Source organism: Myotis brandtii, unplaced genomic scaffold (genome assembly GCF_000412655.1).
Source record: "Myotis brandtii unplaced genomic scaffold, ASM41265v1 scaffold78, whole genome shotgun sequence".
Classification (NCBI taxonomy): Eukaryota; Metazoa; Chordata; class Mammalia; order Chiroptera; family Vespertilionidae; genus Myotis; species Myotis brandtii.
This window is the reverse complement of record NW_005371131.1, coordinates 2,373,115-2,390,567: the sequence shown is the minus strand read 5'-3', so window position 1 is coordinate 2,390,567 and position 17,453 is coordinate 2,373,115. Positions and strand designations below refer to the sequence as shown.

Here is a 17,453-nt window from a genome sequence, read left to right as displayed (position 1 = left end):
ACATATGTAATACTCTTTGTAATACTTTAAGAAATAAAAATTATTTAAAAAAAATTTGGACAGTATGTGTCAGTGAAACATCACTTATTTGGAAGATTCGGATCTACACAGGGAGAGAGCTACAACAGGAGCAAGAGCGCAACCAAGGGTCAAAGCAGTGCAAGCACTGACACAGAACCCAATACTCACCGCAAAAATGTGACAACTCTAGAACAAGTTTGGGACCGGCTTGAGTACTGCTCAGCAAGAAATTTGCCTTGGTTTGCGCTATGAGGAAGAATAGGCTTGAATTTCAATGTAAAACAGATGGAAAGGAAGAGAAATCAAGAGCACATTATTTGGATTTCAAAGAGATTTAATGATCCTTTCTGTCCTAAGAAAAACTGTTAATGCTCTTTTCTCAGCTCAATGTTTTTTCAACTATTAACAGATTTAAAAAACACTGTTTTTTTTAAAAAAAAAAAATACCTGCAGTGATCTTGTACTATTAACAAGGTAAAGGCAGTGGGAGAAGGGGAGGAACGACAACACATCAATAGAGTTAGAATCTAGACTTGGAAACGAATGACTGGAGGATAGCTTATGTCTATTTTCTTCAATATGGTTGACATTAGTACAGTGAATGCCTTCATTTTACAGGAAAAGCTTAAATGATAAGACTGCACATTGATCAGACAGTTCCTCACACAGGTAGGAAATGACTTGCAGGAATAAATACAGAACTAGAAAGACTGTCTATAAGCATGGACTCATATAATAAAAAGAAAAAGCTCTGGCTGGTGTGCTCAATTGTTAGTGTTGGCCTGTGCACCAGAAGGTCTCGTGTTCGATTCCTGGTCAAGGGCACATACCTGGGTTGCAGGTCCGACCTTCACCCCTGGTCGGAGCCTGTGGGAGGCAACCAATTGATGTGCCCCTGTCACATTGATGTTTTTTTTTCTCTCTCTAAAAAAAAAAAATCAATGGAAAAATATCCTCACTCCTCCTGAGGATTAAAAAATAAAATAAAACAAAAAGAAAGAGGATACAAAAAGGGTTAAAGAAAACCATGAAGCATTGCTCTTTTCAATCTTATGTTCCTACTAAAATGGTTAGAAGCCCTAGTGCTTGAGAAGCCTTTTGTGTGACTTAAGGTAGTACTACTTTTGATTTTTCTGTCTCAAAAAAGGTTTTACAGCCTCACTCTCAGATTCATCTTTAGACTACCATTCTCCTGGCAGTGCCCTTGAACGGACCTTTGCTAAGAATCCATGTCTTAATTTTACTAGCATTTACCATGCAGAAAGGATGAAAATTTTCAAAATCAAGTCCTGGTTGCTTTTTTGTTTAACAGTCCTTCCTTCCATTCATTTCTCTCCTCTCACACTTTACTATAAGCAGCAAGAAGAAACCAGGGGCACCTTCAATGTTTTGCTTGGAAATTTACATAGCTAGATCTCCCAGTTCATTAGGCACATTTGCTGCTTTCCATAACTACAAACAATAGTGTTGCTAAACGTTGCCCTTTCTTCCAGTTTCCTTTCCTGAAGCCCTCATGGCAATCTCCTCAAAGTCCCAGATTTTACAAGCAACATGTTCAAGGTACTCTTTCACTAACACTCTCCTCAAAGTCCATTGCCCGGTTCCAAAGTCACTGCCACATTCTAGATTTCTGCTGTAGAAGCACCCCATACAGAAAGAGCTAGAGAGGGCAAGCACCCAAGATGAAAAAAGACAGTCTCTTTGTAACCAAATCTTGGAAGTAACATCCTATCACTTTTGCTATATTCTGTTACTTCGAAGTGAGTCCCTAGGGCCAGCCTATACTCAATGGCAAGAGATTGCACAAGAGCAAGCATACCAGAGTGGGAATCACTGGGGCCATCTTAGAAGCTGTCTCTCACAGACTATTGGAAGCATTATAGCACATTGTTTAGGAGTACCGGCTGAAGCAAGACAATGTTCCAAGCAAAACATTGAAGGTGCCCTCTGATTTCTTCTTGCTGATTATGGTAAAGTGCGAGAGGAGAGAAAAGAATTGAAGGAAGGACTGTTAAACAAAAAAGCAGCCAGTACTTGATTTTGAAAAATTTCAGCCTTTCTGCATGGTTTGACTCTTGTTTCCACATTATAAAATTATTTCATAATAACATAATAAAATAATAGTTGTGAAAGGCCAAAACCCAGTGCCTCATACATAGGAGGCCCTTGGGAATCTCTACTCCTTCTCCTTTCTGATCTCAATTGTTTTTTAACAATCTTGAAAATTTCTCTGGTATTGGATGAAATCTGCAAACATCTACTACTAGAGTAACATACAAAAATACCATTCTGACTTTCAATAAGTACAGAAAACTTATTTTTTAATTAATTTAATTAAATTAAACAAGAAAACAAAAGAATAAAAATAATCATCTAGAATTAATGAATATAGCAGAGGGGAACATACACACAATAGCAACTGTTATCCCCCAAACACATGTTCCACCCACACTGCCATCTGCTTTTAAATTGTCATGTTTAGTGAGACTTTCAAAATGAACTTGGCAAAAAGTATTACACTGCTTTTTATCTAATTGGCAACTATAAATATAATAAATAAAAAATCGTTTTAGAATATTTTTATTTAGATGTCATTTTATTTGAGAAATAACACTCAACAATGTGAGTGAACTAACATCATGCCCATCTTACGGATGAAACACAGAGCATAAAGATCTTGTGACTTGTTATAATCACAGAGTAGGTTAATGATTGAGCCACAAACAGAACTGTAACCATCATATAATGTAATATTCAATGAAGCTGTAATTAGTTATTTCTGATTTTCATGGATATGACAATTTGGCCAGTGATTAAAGGGTTCATCTCACACTCAGGAAAAATAACTTGACAGTTAAAGAATAAAAAGTAGGCTTTGATTTCATTTTACCTCTGATTTAATGGTCTAGCAATAAGCAAGTAAAATACCATCTGAGTTACTACACAAATAAGAATACAGAACCTACACTTTGAGTTAAGTGGAAGCAAAACCCAATATTTTAGTTGGACACTTTGCTACACAGACAGTTTATTATATTTAGACTATTAATTAACCTTTCAAACAATATTTGTGGAGTGCCTATTCTATGTTGGCCTTTTTTTTTTTTAATAATTTTTATTTCTTAAAGTATTACAAAGAGTATTACATATGTCTCCTCCTTTCCACCCCCCTGACATTCTCCCGGCCCCCACCCCCCGGTGTCTTGTGTCCACCGGTTATTTGTAGTTTGACAGTCTGTTCAATGTTGCTCTGCCTCTGCATCTACCCCTGTTCATCAGTCTATACTGGTCCCCATTATCTGTCCCAACCTCACTGGAGCAGTCCCAATCTCACCGGGGCCGTCTCAGCCTCACCGGGGCCGTTTCAAACTCATCGGGCCGTCTTGACCTCATCGGGGCTGCTTCAACCTCACTGGGGCCGTCCCGACCTCACCGGGGCCGTTTCAACCTCACCGGGGCCGTCCCTACCCCACCGGGGCAGTTTCAACCTCACCGGGGCTGCTTCAACCTCACCGGGGCCATCCAGACCTCACCGGGGCCGCTCCAACCTCACCGGGGCAGTTTCAACCTCACCAGGGCCGTCCTGACCTCACTGGGGCCGTTTCAACCTCACTGGGGCCGTCCAGACCTCACCGGGGCCGTCCAACCTCACCGGGGCCGTCTCAGCCTCACCGGGGCTGTCCTGAGCTCACCAGGGCTGTCCCTACCCCACCGGGGCTGCTTCAACCTCACCGGGGCCGTCCGTGTTGGCCTTTTATTAAAAGTACTGTATGTTATCTCATTTTGTAATAGTGAAGGATGCCAAAAAAAGCATTTGTGAGGAAGAGCAGCAAGCTCACATTCATCAGAGAAGGCTAACTGCACACAAGAAGGCAATGCTTAAAACCAGATCTCAAGTTTTAAAGGCAGCACCTATTTCCAGAACAAAGAAGGGAAAAGGTAGCTAGTGAAGGAAGACCATAACTCCTAACACCTACATTATTCATTGAAAAAGAAACTAAAGGGCCTGAGGTGATGGGCAGAGGTTTTCTCAGGACAGCTGTGTCAGGCATCTCTGCCTTTGGCACTTAGGAGGAAGTGAATATATGATCATTTCTTTTGAGGGACAGCAATTTCTAGAAGACGTTGAATGTTAGATCATTACTTTGGTAGAAAGTTTGATGATCAGCAAACATTTGTTAAATATCTATTTTGTGTAGCACATGAGGATACGAAGTGTGCTGGGAGATACTGTAGCCCCTGTGTCCACTCGCTTCACTTACATGTGTGCTTTGATCATGCTGATTTTCTACCCTTCCCAAACGTACAATTTAAAATCTACTAGAACGAATACTTGCTTAATTGCTTACAAATTTATTCCCTAATTTATAAATTCTAAAACAATAAAAGCCCATATTCTGGTATGAAACATGACAAATTATGTTGTTTAAGGTTAAGTGCCATATTAAAACATACATATCAAAACAAGGCAGCTTTTTTATACAACTGGAAACTTCATCTTTTAGCACTCATACATAAGGCTTCAACTCTACTTAAAAACTGTACTCACTTCCAAACCCTGATTCCAAGGCCTAGTTACCTCATACCTGAACAACAACAATAGTAATTGCTATTGCTGCTTCTATTCCTTCCCCAAGCCATCCTATCCACAGAACCTAATTACAAAGCACTATTTCAAGAAAGTTAAATATTGGCTTACTGGATTTTTTAAAATAATTCCTATTTTCTATAAAAGTAATTATCTAACATTCAACATCTTCTGGTTTACCCATCAAACATTGCTTCCATTCCTGTCTCTTCCAATGAGACTGGCCTCTTCACTTTTCCCCCCAAAGTTTCCTTCCTCCCTTCTTTTCACTCCACAAATGCCCAATCAGTGCCCACTATGTACCAAGCACCTTTCTAGGCACAGAGGATACACCAGTGCCTTCATGGAGCTTACATTCTAGTTGGAGGAGAAAGACATTAAACAAACAAATACACAGCAAATCAGATGGTGGTAGGTGATATGGAGAAAAACAAAGACGGGGAAAGGGGATGGGAAATATTGCACAGAGAGGTAGGGAATTACCATTTACAGTACATAGGATGCTCATGATAACATGACATTTGAGTAGAGATTTCATGTATACAAGAGAGTGGTACTGATATCCGGAGAAAGAGCAGGGGGGTAGGCAAGTGCTAAGGCCCTGAGGCAAGGGCATGTTTGATATAAACATGAGTTCAAGAACTTAGCCAGGGAAGCAAGTCATACAAGGGCCTTAAAGGCCAGGGTAGGGTGTTTGATTTTTACAATAAGATAAGAAGCCCCTAGAGAGTTTTGGACAGAGGAGCAATATAATGTGACATTTAAAAGGAGCACGCTGGCTGCTGTGTTGAGGACAGACTTTGGGAGGGGGGTGCAGAAGAACAGAAGCAGGGAGGCTAGTTAGAAAATTATTATAATAATATAGGCAAGAGATAATGGTGGCTTGGGCCAGGATGAAAGTAATGGGATTCTTGAGTAGTCAAGTTTCATGTTCATACTTGACACCATACCTTTGCTTATGCCAGTTCTCCATCTGGCTTGTCTCTGTTTAGTCCTGCCAGAATCTAGCTTAAATTATACCTCCTTCAAGAAACCCTCCCCAACCAATCCCATCTTCAGTGATTGCCTATTTTTCTGAACTCCCGTTGACAACAGCCCATTACCACCTACAATGTAATCTTTGCTACAATGTATTATTTATCTATTTAACTTCTGTGCCCCTTTACCCCATTATTCTTGGGGGGGAAAGGGGTGGACTTTACAACTTTTGGTATCCTCACTGTGCTGCAAAAAATAGACATTCAATTAATGTTTGATGATAATCAAACTGAACCACTTACAAACTGCTTTCTTACAAAAGAAATGATCATATACTCACTTCCTTCTTAAACTGCCAAAGTCAGAGAGATGCCTGACATAGCTGTCCCGAGAAAACCTCTGCCCGGCACCCAGGCCACACATCGTACTGGGCTACCGTTCACAAACTAGCCACACTAGTTTCTCGGGAACAATAGTTTCTGAAGTGTGGTCTCTGGACCAGCAGCATCAGCATCACGTGGGCATTAATTAGAAATGTAAATACCCAGGTCCACCCAGATCTAATGAATCCAAAATTCTGGAGGTGGGCCAGGCATTCTGAGACACTATGAAGTTTGAGAACTATTGCTCTGGCTTAAAGGTTTAACTAATCACCCAGTTTTTTTCAAGGGAACAGTTCCATCCTGGCTTATAGCCTCATTTACCTCAATCATTATCAGATGTCCCCTCCCTTTCAGATGGCTCACCCCATACAGCTCTGTACATCCACTCGTCTGAACTCATCTCCTACTCTGTGCCCTAGAAGCCATGAGCTAACCTCAGCAAACTCTTCCATACACTTACTCTTTTTCCTGTGATGTTCCCTTCACCTTTTTGCTCTAAAGCAGTGATTCTCAACCTTGGCTGCACATTAGAATCACCTGGAAATCTTTTTAAAATCCTGATTTCTGGGCCTCATCCTCTGGAAATTCTGTTTCTTTGTGTTGTGGCCTCACCCCATAACAAAGAAACAGAATTTCCAGAGGATGAGGCCCAGAAATCAGGATTTTAAAAAGATTCTCAGGTGATTCTAATGTGCAGCCAAGGTTGAGAACCACTGCTCTAAAGGAAACCTGGCTGGCCCTGAGAATACTGCTCCTTCCACAGTGGAAGATTTACTCCTACACATCACATACCTCCAGCAGGGGCAAGCATCCTCCTTGTTTTCCATTTAGTGTTGACCTTACAAGTATCCTCTTTGCTTTCCAATTCTACTTCCAAACCACTTCTCTTCTCTCCACCCAAACTGCAGATCCTTTGAAACAGGTATCACCTGCCAATCTGCTCAAGTCTCAGGACAGGGCTCCCTGTCTTCACCCTCTTTGTTAGTCTTATTCTTCAACAACCACACAGATGACTCATCCAATACCTTGGCCTCCTAGTTGTTGTTGTTTTAATGTCTTTAGCACCAAGTATATATTTTTCCACTTAACCTAAACCACCCATCTAACTTCATGTCCTAGTACTGTCATCATCAATAACCATACCATCTCCAAAAATCTTAAGCATTTCAAGCATTCTTTCATACCATCAAGTTGGCTTGCTCTAGTAGTTTTCCCACGCCAGCATTTCTCCAACCCACTTGATCTTCTAATCTACAAGATGATCCTACCACTTTTTCATTCCTCCTCCTGTCCTTCCTCCCTCCTCCTCTTCCTTCTCATGTTCTTATTTCCCTCCTAAGCCAACTCTGATTCTAAGGTCCAATCCTATATGTAGTCCTTTTCAAAAATCTTATATCCCTTGTCCCTTTTTCTCTTAGTCCAGCTTATTTGGTATAATCTCAGCTCCTGGTTAAATCCAACTGTCTACTTATTCCTGTCTGGCATCTAAACAGAAGATTGCTGGGTAAAAATCATGCACTGACTTGCCACCACTCACATCAAGTTTATGACCACAGATTTTAAGCCTACTCCATCTCTTTAGTAAGTTCACTCCCATTTTTTGAGATGACTACTATTTCACACCTTGTTCTCTCTCCTCACATCTGCTATACTTCTCCACTCTCTACATGTCCAGTTTCAGCTATGTTCATCTTATATGTTATAAAGAAAGCAGGCACAATCAGAGGACTCATTCTTCTGCCTGAAACCAATGCCACCAGCCTACCTGGCTCTAACCCAGGGGTGGGCAAACTTTTTGACTCGAGGGCCACAATGGGTTCTTAAACTGGACCGGAGGGCCGGAACAAAAGCATGGATGGAGTGTTTGTGTGAACTAATCTAAATTAGTAAACATCATCATTACATAAAAGGGTACGGTCTTTTTTTTTTTTTTTAGGTTTATTTATTTCAAACGGGCCGGATCCGGCCCGCGGGCCATAGTTTGCCCACGGCTGCTCTAACCCCACTGTGCCTCCATCCTATTAAAAAGAAAAAAGTGCTCTGGCCCTATCTGAGGCCAATCCCTCCTCTGCGTGCTGGATGTAACATACTTTGCTGCTCTGATTAACCTCCTTCTTTTCAGCGTCCTGGATTTTTCCTATTGACATAAAACATGCCTTAATATCATCTATGTTTTTAAAATCCTCCCTTGAACTCACCTATCCATCCAGTTACTACCGCAACTCATTGCTTTACTCCACAACTAAACAATATACACTGTCTCATCTTCACCTACCAATTAAAACTCAAACTATTCTGACTGGCTATTTATCCCCATCATTCCAGTGAAACAGCTTTTACCAAGTTTACCATGACCAATATCTTACCAAGGCCAATGGACCATTATTTGGTCTTCAATTATGCCAACCCAGAATGTTCTTTTCTGAGTCTGTGATATCACTTACTTGCCTTCTTTCCCTCCTACCCTAACCAAATTCTAAGTGTCCTTCAGACCTCTACTGAACTGCCTCAGCCCTATTCTCTAGTCACATTTTCTCCCAAGGCTTTAAGTATGTACTGATGAATCTCAACCTTACATCCCCAGCTCACATCTTTCTTCTGAACTCCACTCATATCAAATTGCCACTGAACTTTTCCACCTGGATGTCTAACAGACATTTCAAATTTTAGCAAGTCCAAACCATACACACTGTTTTTGTGTACTCTCTGTTCTGTTGTAAGGAAACAACCCCTCCACCCTAATTCCTCAAGCCAAAACCCAAGTAACTCAGATCCCTCTTTCATTTCACCACACACTCAAGCCCTCTTCAGTCCTATCAAACTGCCCTCCAGAGTCTAAGCCAGTGATGGCGAACCTATGACACGCGTGTCAGAGTTGACATGCGAACTCATTTTTTTGGTTGGTTTTTCTTTGATAAATGGCATTTAAATATATAAAATAAATATCAAAAATATAAGTCCATTCGGTCCCCGTATGGGCCACCAAAAAAAAAATATATATGTATATATGTCTTTGTTTTACTATGGTTGCAAATATCAAAAAATTTCTATATGTGACACTGCACCAGAGTTAAGTTAGGGTTTTTCAAAATGCTGACACGCCGAGCTCAAAAGGTTCGCCATCACTGGTCTAAGCCATCACCTCTCGCTTAGATAGAGCAAGGGCTTCCTGACCTCCCTTATCACTCTTCCTAAAGAAAACCACTCTCCTGCTTGAATCTCCCAATGCCTCCCCATTTTAACCAGAACAAAATTCAAACTGCTACCATGGGGAATGATCTAGGGTAGTACATTTCCAATCTTATTTATCTTCCCATGTTCTTTTTGTTCTCTGCACTCTAACCACACCACCCCTCTTTTCCAATACCCCCAATGCATTTCCATCTGAAGACTGTATTTGTTACTTCGTCTGCTTATAATGATTTCCTTCCCTATTTGACAAGATGGTGTTTATCATTCAGGCCTTTTTCAGCCTATCCAAAGCACTTGGGTTCATATTACCTTCTCTTCTCTATAGCACTTACTATAGTTTTCTGAAATTATCTTGTTTCCTTAAACATTTACAGTTTTCTTTTCTCAGTTAAGTTAAAAAATACAAACTATGGGAAAAAACTTAGTCTTATTCATGCTCTTTCCCTACCCCTTAGGAAGCAATCAGCACACAGTAGTCATCAATAAATGTGTTAACTGCTTGAGTCACATATTATTAATATGATGATTTGGTTAGCCCCTTACAGTTTTTAGAGCTTTTAAAATATGCATCAAACTAATTTCACCCAAAGAATAAATATAAATTCTGCAATAATAAAGCCTCTTATTATGTTCCTAATATATAAATCTGATCATACCTGATCCTGCTTAAAATCTATCAGTGGTTCCTTATTGGAATAAACTAACAAATACCTTAAACTGTTCAAATAATCTGGCCTCTGAATTTTAAATTTTTATCTACCACTCTTCAACTCATCCCACACATACAAGCCACATGGAATTATATATGGTTCCCAAACATAAATACTTTTTCACCAATATTTTCTTCTTTGGAAAATCAATGACCCTTTTCACACCTCACCCACTCTGCTTTCTACCTTCTCTCTGTAAAGACTTTTTGAACTCCTAAATGCCGTTAGCTCGTCTGTCCTCATCTGCTTTGCCTCCTGTTAAATGGGAGAGCCAATACCATTTCCCCAAAGTATAAGAGCATGTATCCCTCCTCTTATATAGTACACTTCTTTTCAAATAAATTTATTCAATTAGCTTTTAAACATGGTTAAGTCTCTTTTACTTAAAATAAAACAAACCTTTTCTACTCCTGATACTCTTCTAGCTATTCTCTACATTCCTTCAGAGTCAAACTTTTCCAACAATTGTCTACGTCCACTAATTCAATCTCCATTTCCTTGCCTACCTGTGAACTCCTCAACTCACTCCACTACTCTCAGGCTTCTGCCCTCAATAGTTCAGAGAAACAACCCTTGCAAAGATTACCAATGACCTCCATGTTGTTAAACTCATATTTTGGTTCTCTTCCTGCCACTCTTTTGTTAATTCTCACCTGAGGATATTCCGCCCCCCCCCCATTTATTTTTAGAGAGAGTGGAAGGGAGGGGGAGAGACAGAGAGAGAGAAACATCGATATGAGAGAGACACAAAGATTGGTTGCCTATCACATGCACCCCAACCAGGGGCAGGGGATTGAGCCTGTAACCAAGGTATGTGCCCTTGACCGTTCAGTGCCCGGGGACCATTCAGTAACCAGGGCCAACACTCTAACCACTGAGCAAAGCTGGCTTGGGCTTCCTGACACTCTTTTATCTTACTTTCCTAGTGTCCTGGTTTTCCTCCTGAAGAGCAAGTTCTCCGGAACCTTGTTCTCTGCCTCCTTTGAGGTTTCATCTCCTATATCAGGCATTAACTTCTCTTTTTGCTCTACATTTTCTCCCTAAATGTCATTTTCCTCTTAAGCCATCATCATACCCGCCTACAGGTTCAGTTACTATTGCCTGCGTATCTTTCCTTATATTCCAGACCAAGGTAGCCAACTATCTAAGCAGTATTTCCCCTTGAACATCTCAAAGTTACCCCCAAATCAAACTCATTATCCCCTTCACCTTTATTCTTATAAAAAACAAACAAACAAAACCCCACAAACCTGGTCCTCTTCCAAATCATGGCAATATCTTATCAATTTTACCTTCGGAATATCTCTCCTCTTCCAAATCATGACAATACCCTGTCACTTTGACCTATGAATATCGGTCACACAGTTCTAGTTCTCTCTAGCACATGTTATCATTATCATTCTCTGTCACTTAGTTACACAACAACCACCTAACTTCTTTCTGCAGCTTACTCCCCTCTAATCTGTGTAGATAACTTTTAAAAAACAAATCTAATTATAAACTCCACTCCAGCCTACTCCAATCTTACTTAAAATCTTTTAATGGCTTTTCGCTGCCAAGTATCTAGTGACAGTACCTGGCCTTCAATGTTATCTGAACAAAACTGTTCCTACTTTTGTGATGACTTAATTTACTATTAAGTCTAGTTCGCTAACTATGTAGAACAATTAGAATGGCAAAATAGCAATAAACAGTGAGCATTAATTAAAAGATCAGCCTGACTGTAATTTGAATAACAGCTGTTGTTATTATCATTACCTTATTTTTTGCTTAGTACAAAATGCCTCCAAAAAATTTTAACACATTATCGCAATAATCTGTTAGGTATTAATAGTCCCATTATAAAGATTAAAAAACGAATGTTAGAAAGGTCATACACTGACAAATGGCACCACCAAGACCAAAACTGTTTCTGGCTCACAGCACATGGTTTCCATGTTTTATGATAAAGCCATCAGTTACTACTTTATTTCTAAAATGGCTGAAATACATTTTTCTAAGATTACTCCATTAATGTTTTCCCAAGAACTATCATATCCTTTTTACAACTGGAAAATCAACATACATACAGTTTAGTAACTTGTCTCAAGTAATTAATGGATATAGAAACAGAATTCAGGTTACCTTATCTTCATTTCTCTACTCTGCCTGTATCATGCTGAATAAACCTGACACTATTGAACATAGAAAATGTGGTGTAATAAGCTCTAAGGCCAGACAGACCAGGGTTCAAATCTTACCTCTGTCAATTCTAAATTGTGTGACTGTAGCAAGTTACTGAAGTTTCTGCTTTCTCATCTGTAAAATGAAGATAATAGCTAACTCCCAGGTGTGTTGAGGACTAAGTAAGATATAAGCCTAACATAAATGTTATCACTCCATAAATGGTTTAAAGTTAACACAACAAAAACATTAGCTTCTCCCCAAAGAGGACAGTGTGGAAAGAAAGAAGAGCCAGAATTAAAAAAAAAAGAAAAAGAAAAAAAAAAAGATAATGCTAAGTTTCCAGTTCTGCCATTTACTGTCATGCACTCTCTATCCGTCTCCTCATTTGTACAATAGAGATAATGATACTCAGCCCTTAGCACTGCTGTGAGGGTGAAATAAGATAACAAATAAAAGCACTTTCTTAATTGAATAGCATCATAGAAAAATCATTATTATCTGTGTGTGCACAATCGCTATCACTGTTATAAATTCTTTGAGGGCATGAGATATCTTAAATCATCTTTGCATATATAACAGCTGGTAGCACAGCCTTCTACCCATTACAGGTACTCATCAAAAGTTGGCTGAACTGATTTATTAAGAAGAAAGGATTGCCCTGGCCAGTGTTGCCAAGTAGTTAGAGCACTGGCCTGTGCACCAAAGAATTTCAGGTTCAATTCCTGGTCAAAGGCACATACCTGAGTTGCAGGTTTGATCCCCGGCCCTAGTCAGGGCAGTGTGCAGGAGGCAACCAACCGATGTGTCTTTCTCACATTGATGCTTCTCTCTCTCTCTCTCTCAAAATCAATGGGAAAAATATCTGAGGAGGAGGGGGAGGGGGAGGGGGAGGGGGAATTCAAAATGAGATCCAGAAGTTCATCCATATAGAATATAAGTTACCATGTTTCTCTTTTATTAGTGTAGATAAGTAAAGAGAACCTGCTAAGGTCAACGAAGACAGGGAGAACACATGTGCATTCTGGGAATTTGTACAAGTGGTCTGCAATTTTGTTTACTGAGTAAAAAGTATACAATCAAACAAGTAAGTTCCCTCAGTACAGGAGTCGTGTATTAAGTGTCGCCCTCCCTGTTTTAGACAACGAAGAGGAGGGAATAAATGACATAATGAATACTTCATAGATATTTACTGAGTACCTATGTGCCATCCACTATGGTAAGCGTGTTTCCGAGATTATCTCATATCTTCACAATAATCCTGTGTGACAGGCATTATTTTCCCTATGTGATCAATGAAGAAACTGAGGTTCAGAGAGGTTAAGTAATTTGTTCACAGCCACACAACTGGAAATGACAGAGGTGGGATTTACATCTAGTAAAGTCTCTAAAAGCCATTTTCTTTCCACCACATCATGCTGTCCACTGATGCCACCACATTCACTAAAAAAGAGGACAACTCAATAGGAAAGTGGGGAGAAGATCTGGCAAAGAGACATATACAGAGCACAGGATGGCATTCTAGCTCAGAGTTCTAGACACACAGGGGCAAGTTAATGAGCCGCACCTAACTTCACAAACTAAAATGCTTGGATGAGCTCTAACGTTTACTCCCCAGCTCTACAGTCTTAAAAAGGTCCACACCACTCATTGGTATTAACAACTGAACATACTTCAGTAATTTTTCTAGAATACTCAGAAACAGTACCTTTAACTCACTGCCAGTACCCAAACAAGCAGGCAATGGAGGTAATATGTTTCACAGCTTGCTCGTGTTTTCCAGGACCCAAACATTCTTGCACAACTGAGTGTTTTTCTGGCATACGTACTGCTACATAAAATTCACTTCACAGAACTTTAGAATTAGAATAGGTCCTATTAGTTTATGGAGGCTCAGAACAGTTAAATGATTGCTCAATGTCTAATGGCTGGGTACTGGCCTAGACAAACTCATCTCCTATTCCTCGTCCAGTAAGTTTCTCCACAGCACCTCCTCAGCTCCTGCCACTTAATGCCTGACCGCCTAGATTTCCTTCTCTATATCTAGGTGTCATGTAGCTATGGCTCCTCCTGGACATTTTCAATGAATTCAACAAATGTGTAGGGCACTGGGCTAGATAATGCAGATAACAAAGAGATAGAGCTAACTCACTTTTTACCCTCTAGAAAGAGCTATCAAACATTCAATTGCCGGGTATATAATGTTTGTACGCACACACACATACTAGAATACACATGGTCCCAGGGACCAGGGAAACCCTAGGCCCCACCTGAGTGCTCCAAGGGTTGAGAGCATACATGTATCTCAATCCAACATGTGGTACTCTGGCTGGGAAGCTCTGTTCTAGGGCTAATAAGTGAAGGGGATTGAAAGAAATTTACAAATAACTGTAATTTAAGCACAGAGGAAATAACTGAGGAGACTGTCACTGTCTGCTTTCTTCAAACCTAAGTGAGTGGAAATGAAATTAATTCACTTGCTTCCTTTCATAACTCCTCTTCCAAACAAATCCAAAGACAGAATATCCCATCCTCTGGTCGACAGATAGCTGAACGTCCCACCAACAAGGCTGCAAAGACCCTGGACACAGATGTCCAGTTCATAGGGAGATGAAAAGTACTTAAAGCCCATAGTATGCCAGAAAAGTTCTTTGACTTCTCACAAATAATAAAAAAAATAATCAATAGAGGGAGGAAATTACATTTCAAGGTCATATTCAAATATAAAGGAAGAAGCAGGAAAAGCCCCTCCCAACACACACACACACACACACACACACACACACACACACACACCCTCTGTGACCAAGCACAATCTCTATAAACCTACTTAAAATTCTGCCTTCTGATATTTTTAAATTTAGCCTGCCTGAGCCAAGTAGGTTTCTGCAATTCCAGACATCTAGGCTGAAGGGCAAAGGGCAAAGTGAAACTTTCAAAAGCTGGCTAGTAGCCAAGGGCATCACATCTAGGAGGCTCCCTTAGCAACACACAACAGCTGTCTGCTCAAGAGAGCATACGGCCATCTTTGCAAGAAACTATAGATGTTCTTGTTTTCACAACTAAAAGCAGGGTTTATTTTTTCCCTATATTATTTTCCCTGTCATTCTCCTAAAAGTTATCACATTTCATAAATGAAAAACCTTTCCAACCCCACTATGTTTCCCTTTATCCCAAATTACAATGTCATAGTTAACAATAAATTAAAATAACATAAGGTGTTAAGTTCTTGGCAAATATAAAATGTTTTAAAATGTCTGGTTATTAATTACTATTCTAGCTGCTATAGATTTGGTTTCTAACTACGAGCAAGTCACTCTTTGCGACTTAATTACTTCCCTCATAAAAATTTAATAATAACAGTGACCTACTTCACAAGACTATTGTGAAGGACAATAAAAATGATTAGACCAAAAAATTATAAAAGTTTATTCCTTATTAAGAATCATGCCACCTACTGGCTTTCAATATCTAAAGAGATAGTTTGATTATCGAAGTCAGTGCCCCACCGCCACCCCCCAAAAGCACAGGTGTATCCTGACCAACCAGGAAGACTGCAGCTGCTCAAGGGACCAGCTCATTTCACCTGCCCAATCCGCCTTCTGTGAACCTACCAGCAAGCCCAGAGGATGGCAGTGCACCGGAGCTCACGCTTACACCTAAGTCTAATTAGATAAACAACATTAAAAAAAACCACACAACAACAACCAACCAATGTCACAATCACTGCTAGGCTTTAAAACCTAACACCTGTGAGTAGAAGGGTACATGGCAGCCTGTGCTCTGTGGGGAAGGCCGTTTGTGCAAGAGCAGAATCTCGCAGCTTTCCACTCCTTATATGAGCAAGTGCAAACCCTCACCCACAGCACTCGGTACTCACCCAGAGGTACATCATGTCAGACCGGGCTGCTCAAACTCAGTGGTCAGTTGATCCTGGACTGCAAAAAGGCACTTTCAGTAGGTGAGGAGGTGCCAGAATAGGGGACTAGGGTTCAGGGTGGGGAGAAGCTCCCCCCCAGAATCACTTGAGTTTCAAAACACAACCAGTCTCCTCCCCCCTCCTCCCTCCTCTCCAGCTGACTGTTCTGTTGTTCTCTTTCTCCTCTCTCTCTCCTCTCTCTCTCTCCTCTCTCTCTCTCTCTCTCTCTCTCTCTGGGAGTTCCCAGCCCCGTGTGTCTGAACTGGAGTGTGCAGCACACTCTCTCTGTATTTGCCTTTAGGGAATCTCTCTCTCTCTGTCATTCTACTTCTAGAAACACAATCATCACTCACAGAAATCATTGCAAAAGGCAGGGGCGGGTGGGGTTAGTAATAAACCACTAGCACCAGTTTCTAGTGCTAGAGATAAACTAGTTTGAGATGGGTTCTTTAAACATTAATGAAGCAATCAAAACACTCTGACCTCCAAGATCAAGGGAAGGGAGCCAAGCTTCCTCTCTGCCCCAATTCTTCTGGAGCCCCTTGCAGAAGCCAAGCGTGAACACAGAACCTGCTCAGGGCCTACATCCCCTCCCCAAAACGTCAGCCTTGCATCACTGTTCTTTATAAAGTTTCACCACAAATAATTCTGAATCTTAGATTTTAAAACAGAAAGCATTATATATAAACTGAAATAAGTTTCCGCCTTTTTTATTACTACCTTCTGAGTTCAGATCACGTCTCCCTTCTGAAAGGAGAAAGGATAAGGGTTTCAGAGTCAAGTGGGTTTTTAGCCCCTAGAATGGCAACAGAGCAAGATACCAAACCTGGGTTTGCCATCTGGGTCTCCAATCACTATCATCATGGCCCAGGGAAAGTTATTTAACCTGCCTCGGCCTCTGTTTTCTCAACCAAAAACTGGGTACACAATACTATTCCTTTTGAACTTGTAATTAGACCAAAGGATATAACTATGTAAACGATCTGCCATGTTCCTGGAGACCACATTTTCTAATTCAGTTCAGTTCAAACATTTATTAAGTGCCTCCTATATGCCAGACATATATTTATCCATTATGTTCAATGCTGAACATCAAATCATCTGTTCTAGTGGTTTTTATTCAGAAAATAGCTAACTTCTCCATATGCCAATGCCCCTGATTGTTCCTTGCTTGCCTACCCATTTCTCCATGTTCAAATCCAAAAGCCCAGCCCAGCGGTAACTGATGTCTCCTCTGGGAGCCTGGTGTCTGTAACAAGACAGTTACCACCTTTGCCAGTTTCTACTACAGGTGTCCTGTTTACCAATCTTGTCTCCTTTATCCACATCTTTCAGGATAGAGTTCATTGATTTTAGGCCAGGGAGTCTTTTTTTTTTTTTTTAATATATTTTATTGATTTTTTTACAGAGAGGAAGGAGAGGAAAAGAGAATTAGAAGCATCAATGAGAGAGAAACATTGATCAGCTGCCTCCTGCACACTCCCTACTGGGGTTGTGCC

General features: G+C 40.4%; 1 protein-coding gene across 6 annotated transcripts in view; it reads right to left on the bottom strand.

Annotated features, from left to right (window-relative positions):
• RBFOX2 (RNA binding protein, fox-1 homolog (C. elegans) 2) overlaps positions 1–17,453 on the bottom strand; it is a 197,094-nt gene that overhangs the window by 118,996 nt on the left and 60,645 nt on the right. The window contains exon 1 of one of the 6 annotated variants that reach the window (XM_014530825.1): positions 15,916–16,043. The exons of the other annotated variants lie outside the window; for them this stretch is intronic. Coding sequence (XP_014386311.1) covers positions 15,916–15,930 — 15 coding nt within the window. The 5' untranslated portion in view covers positions 15,931–16,043. Of the gene's footprint in view, positions 1–15,915; positions 16,044–17,453 lie in introns of those variants that run through there. 6 annotated transcript variants of the gene reach the window in all.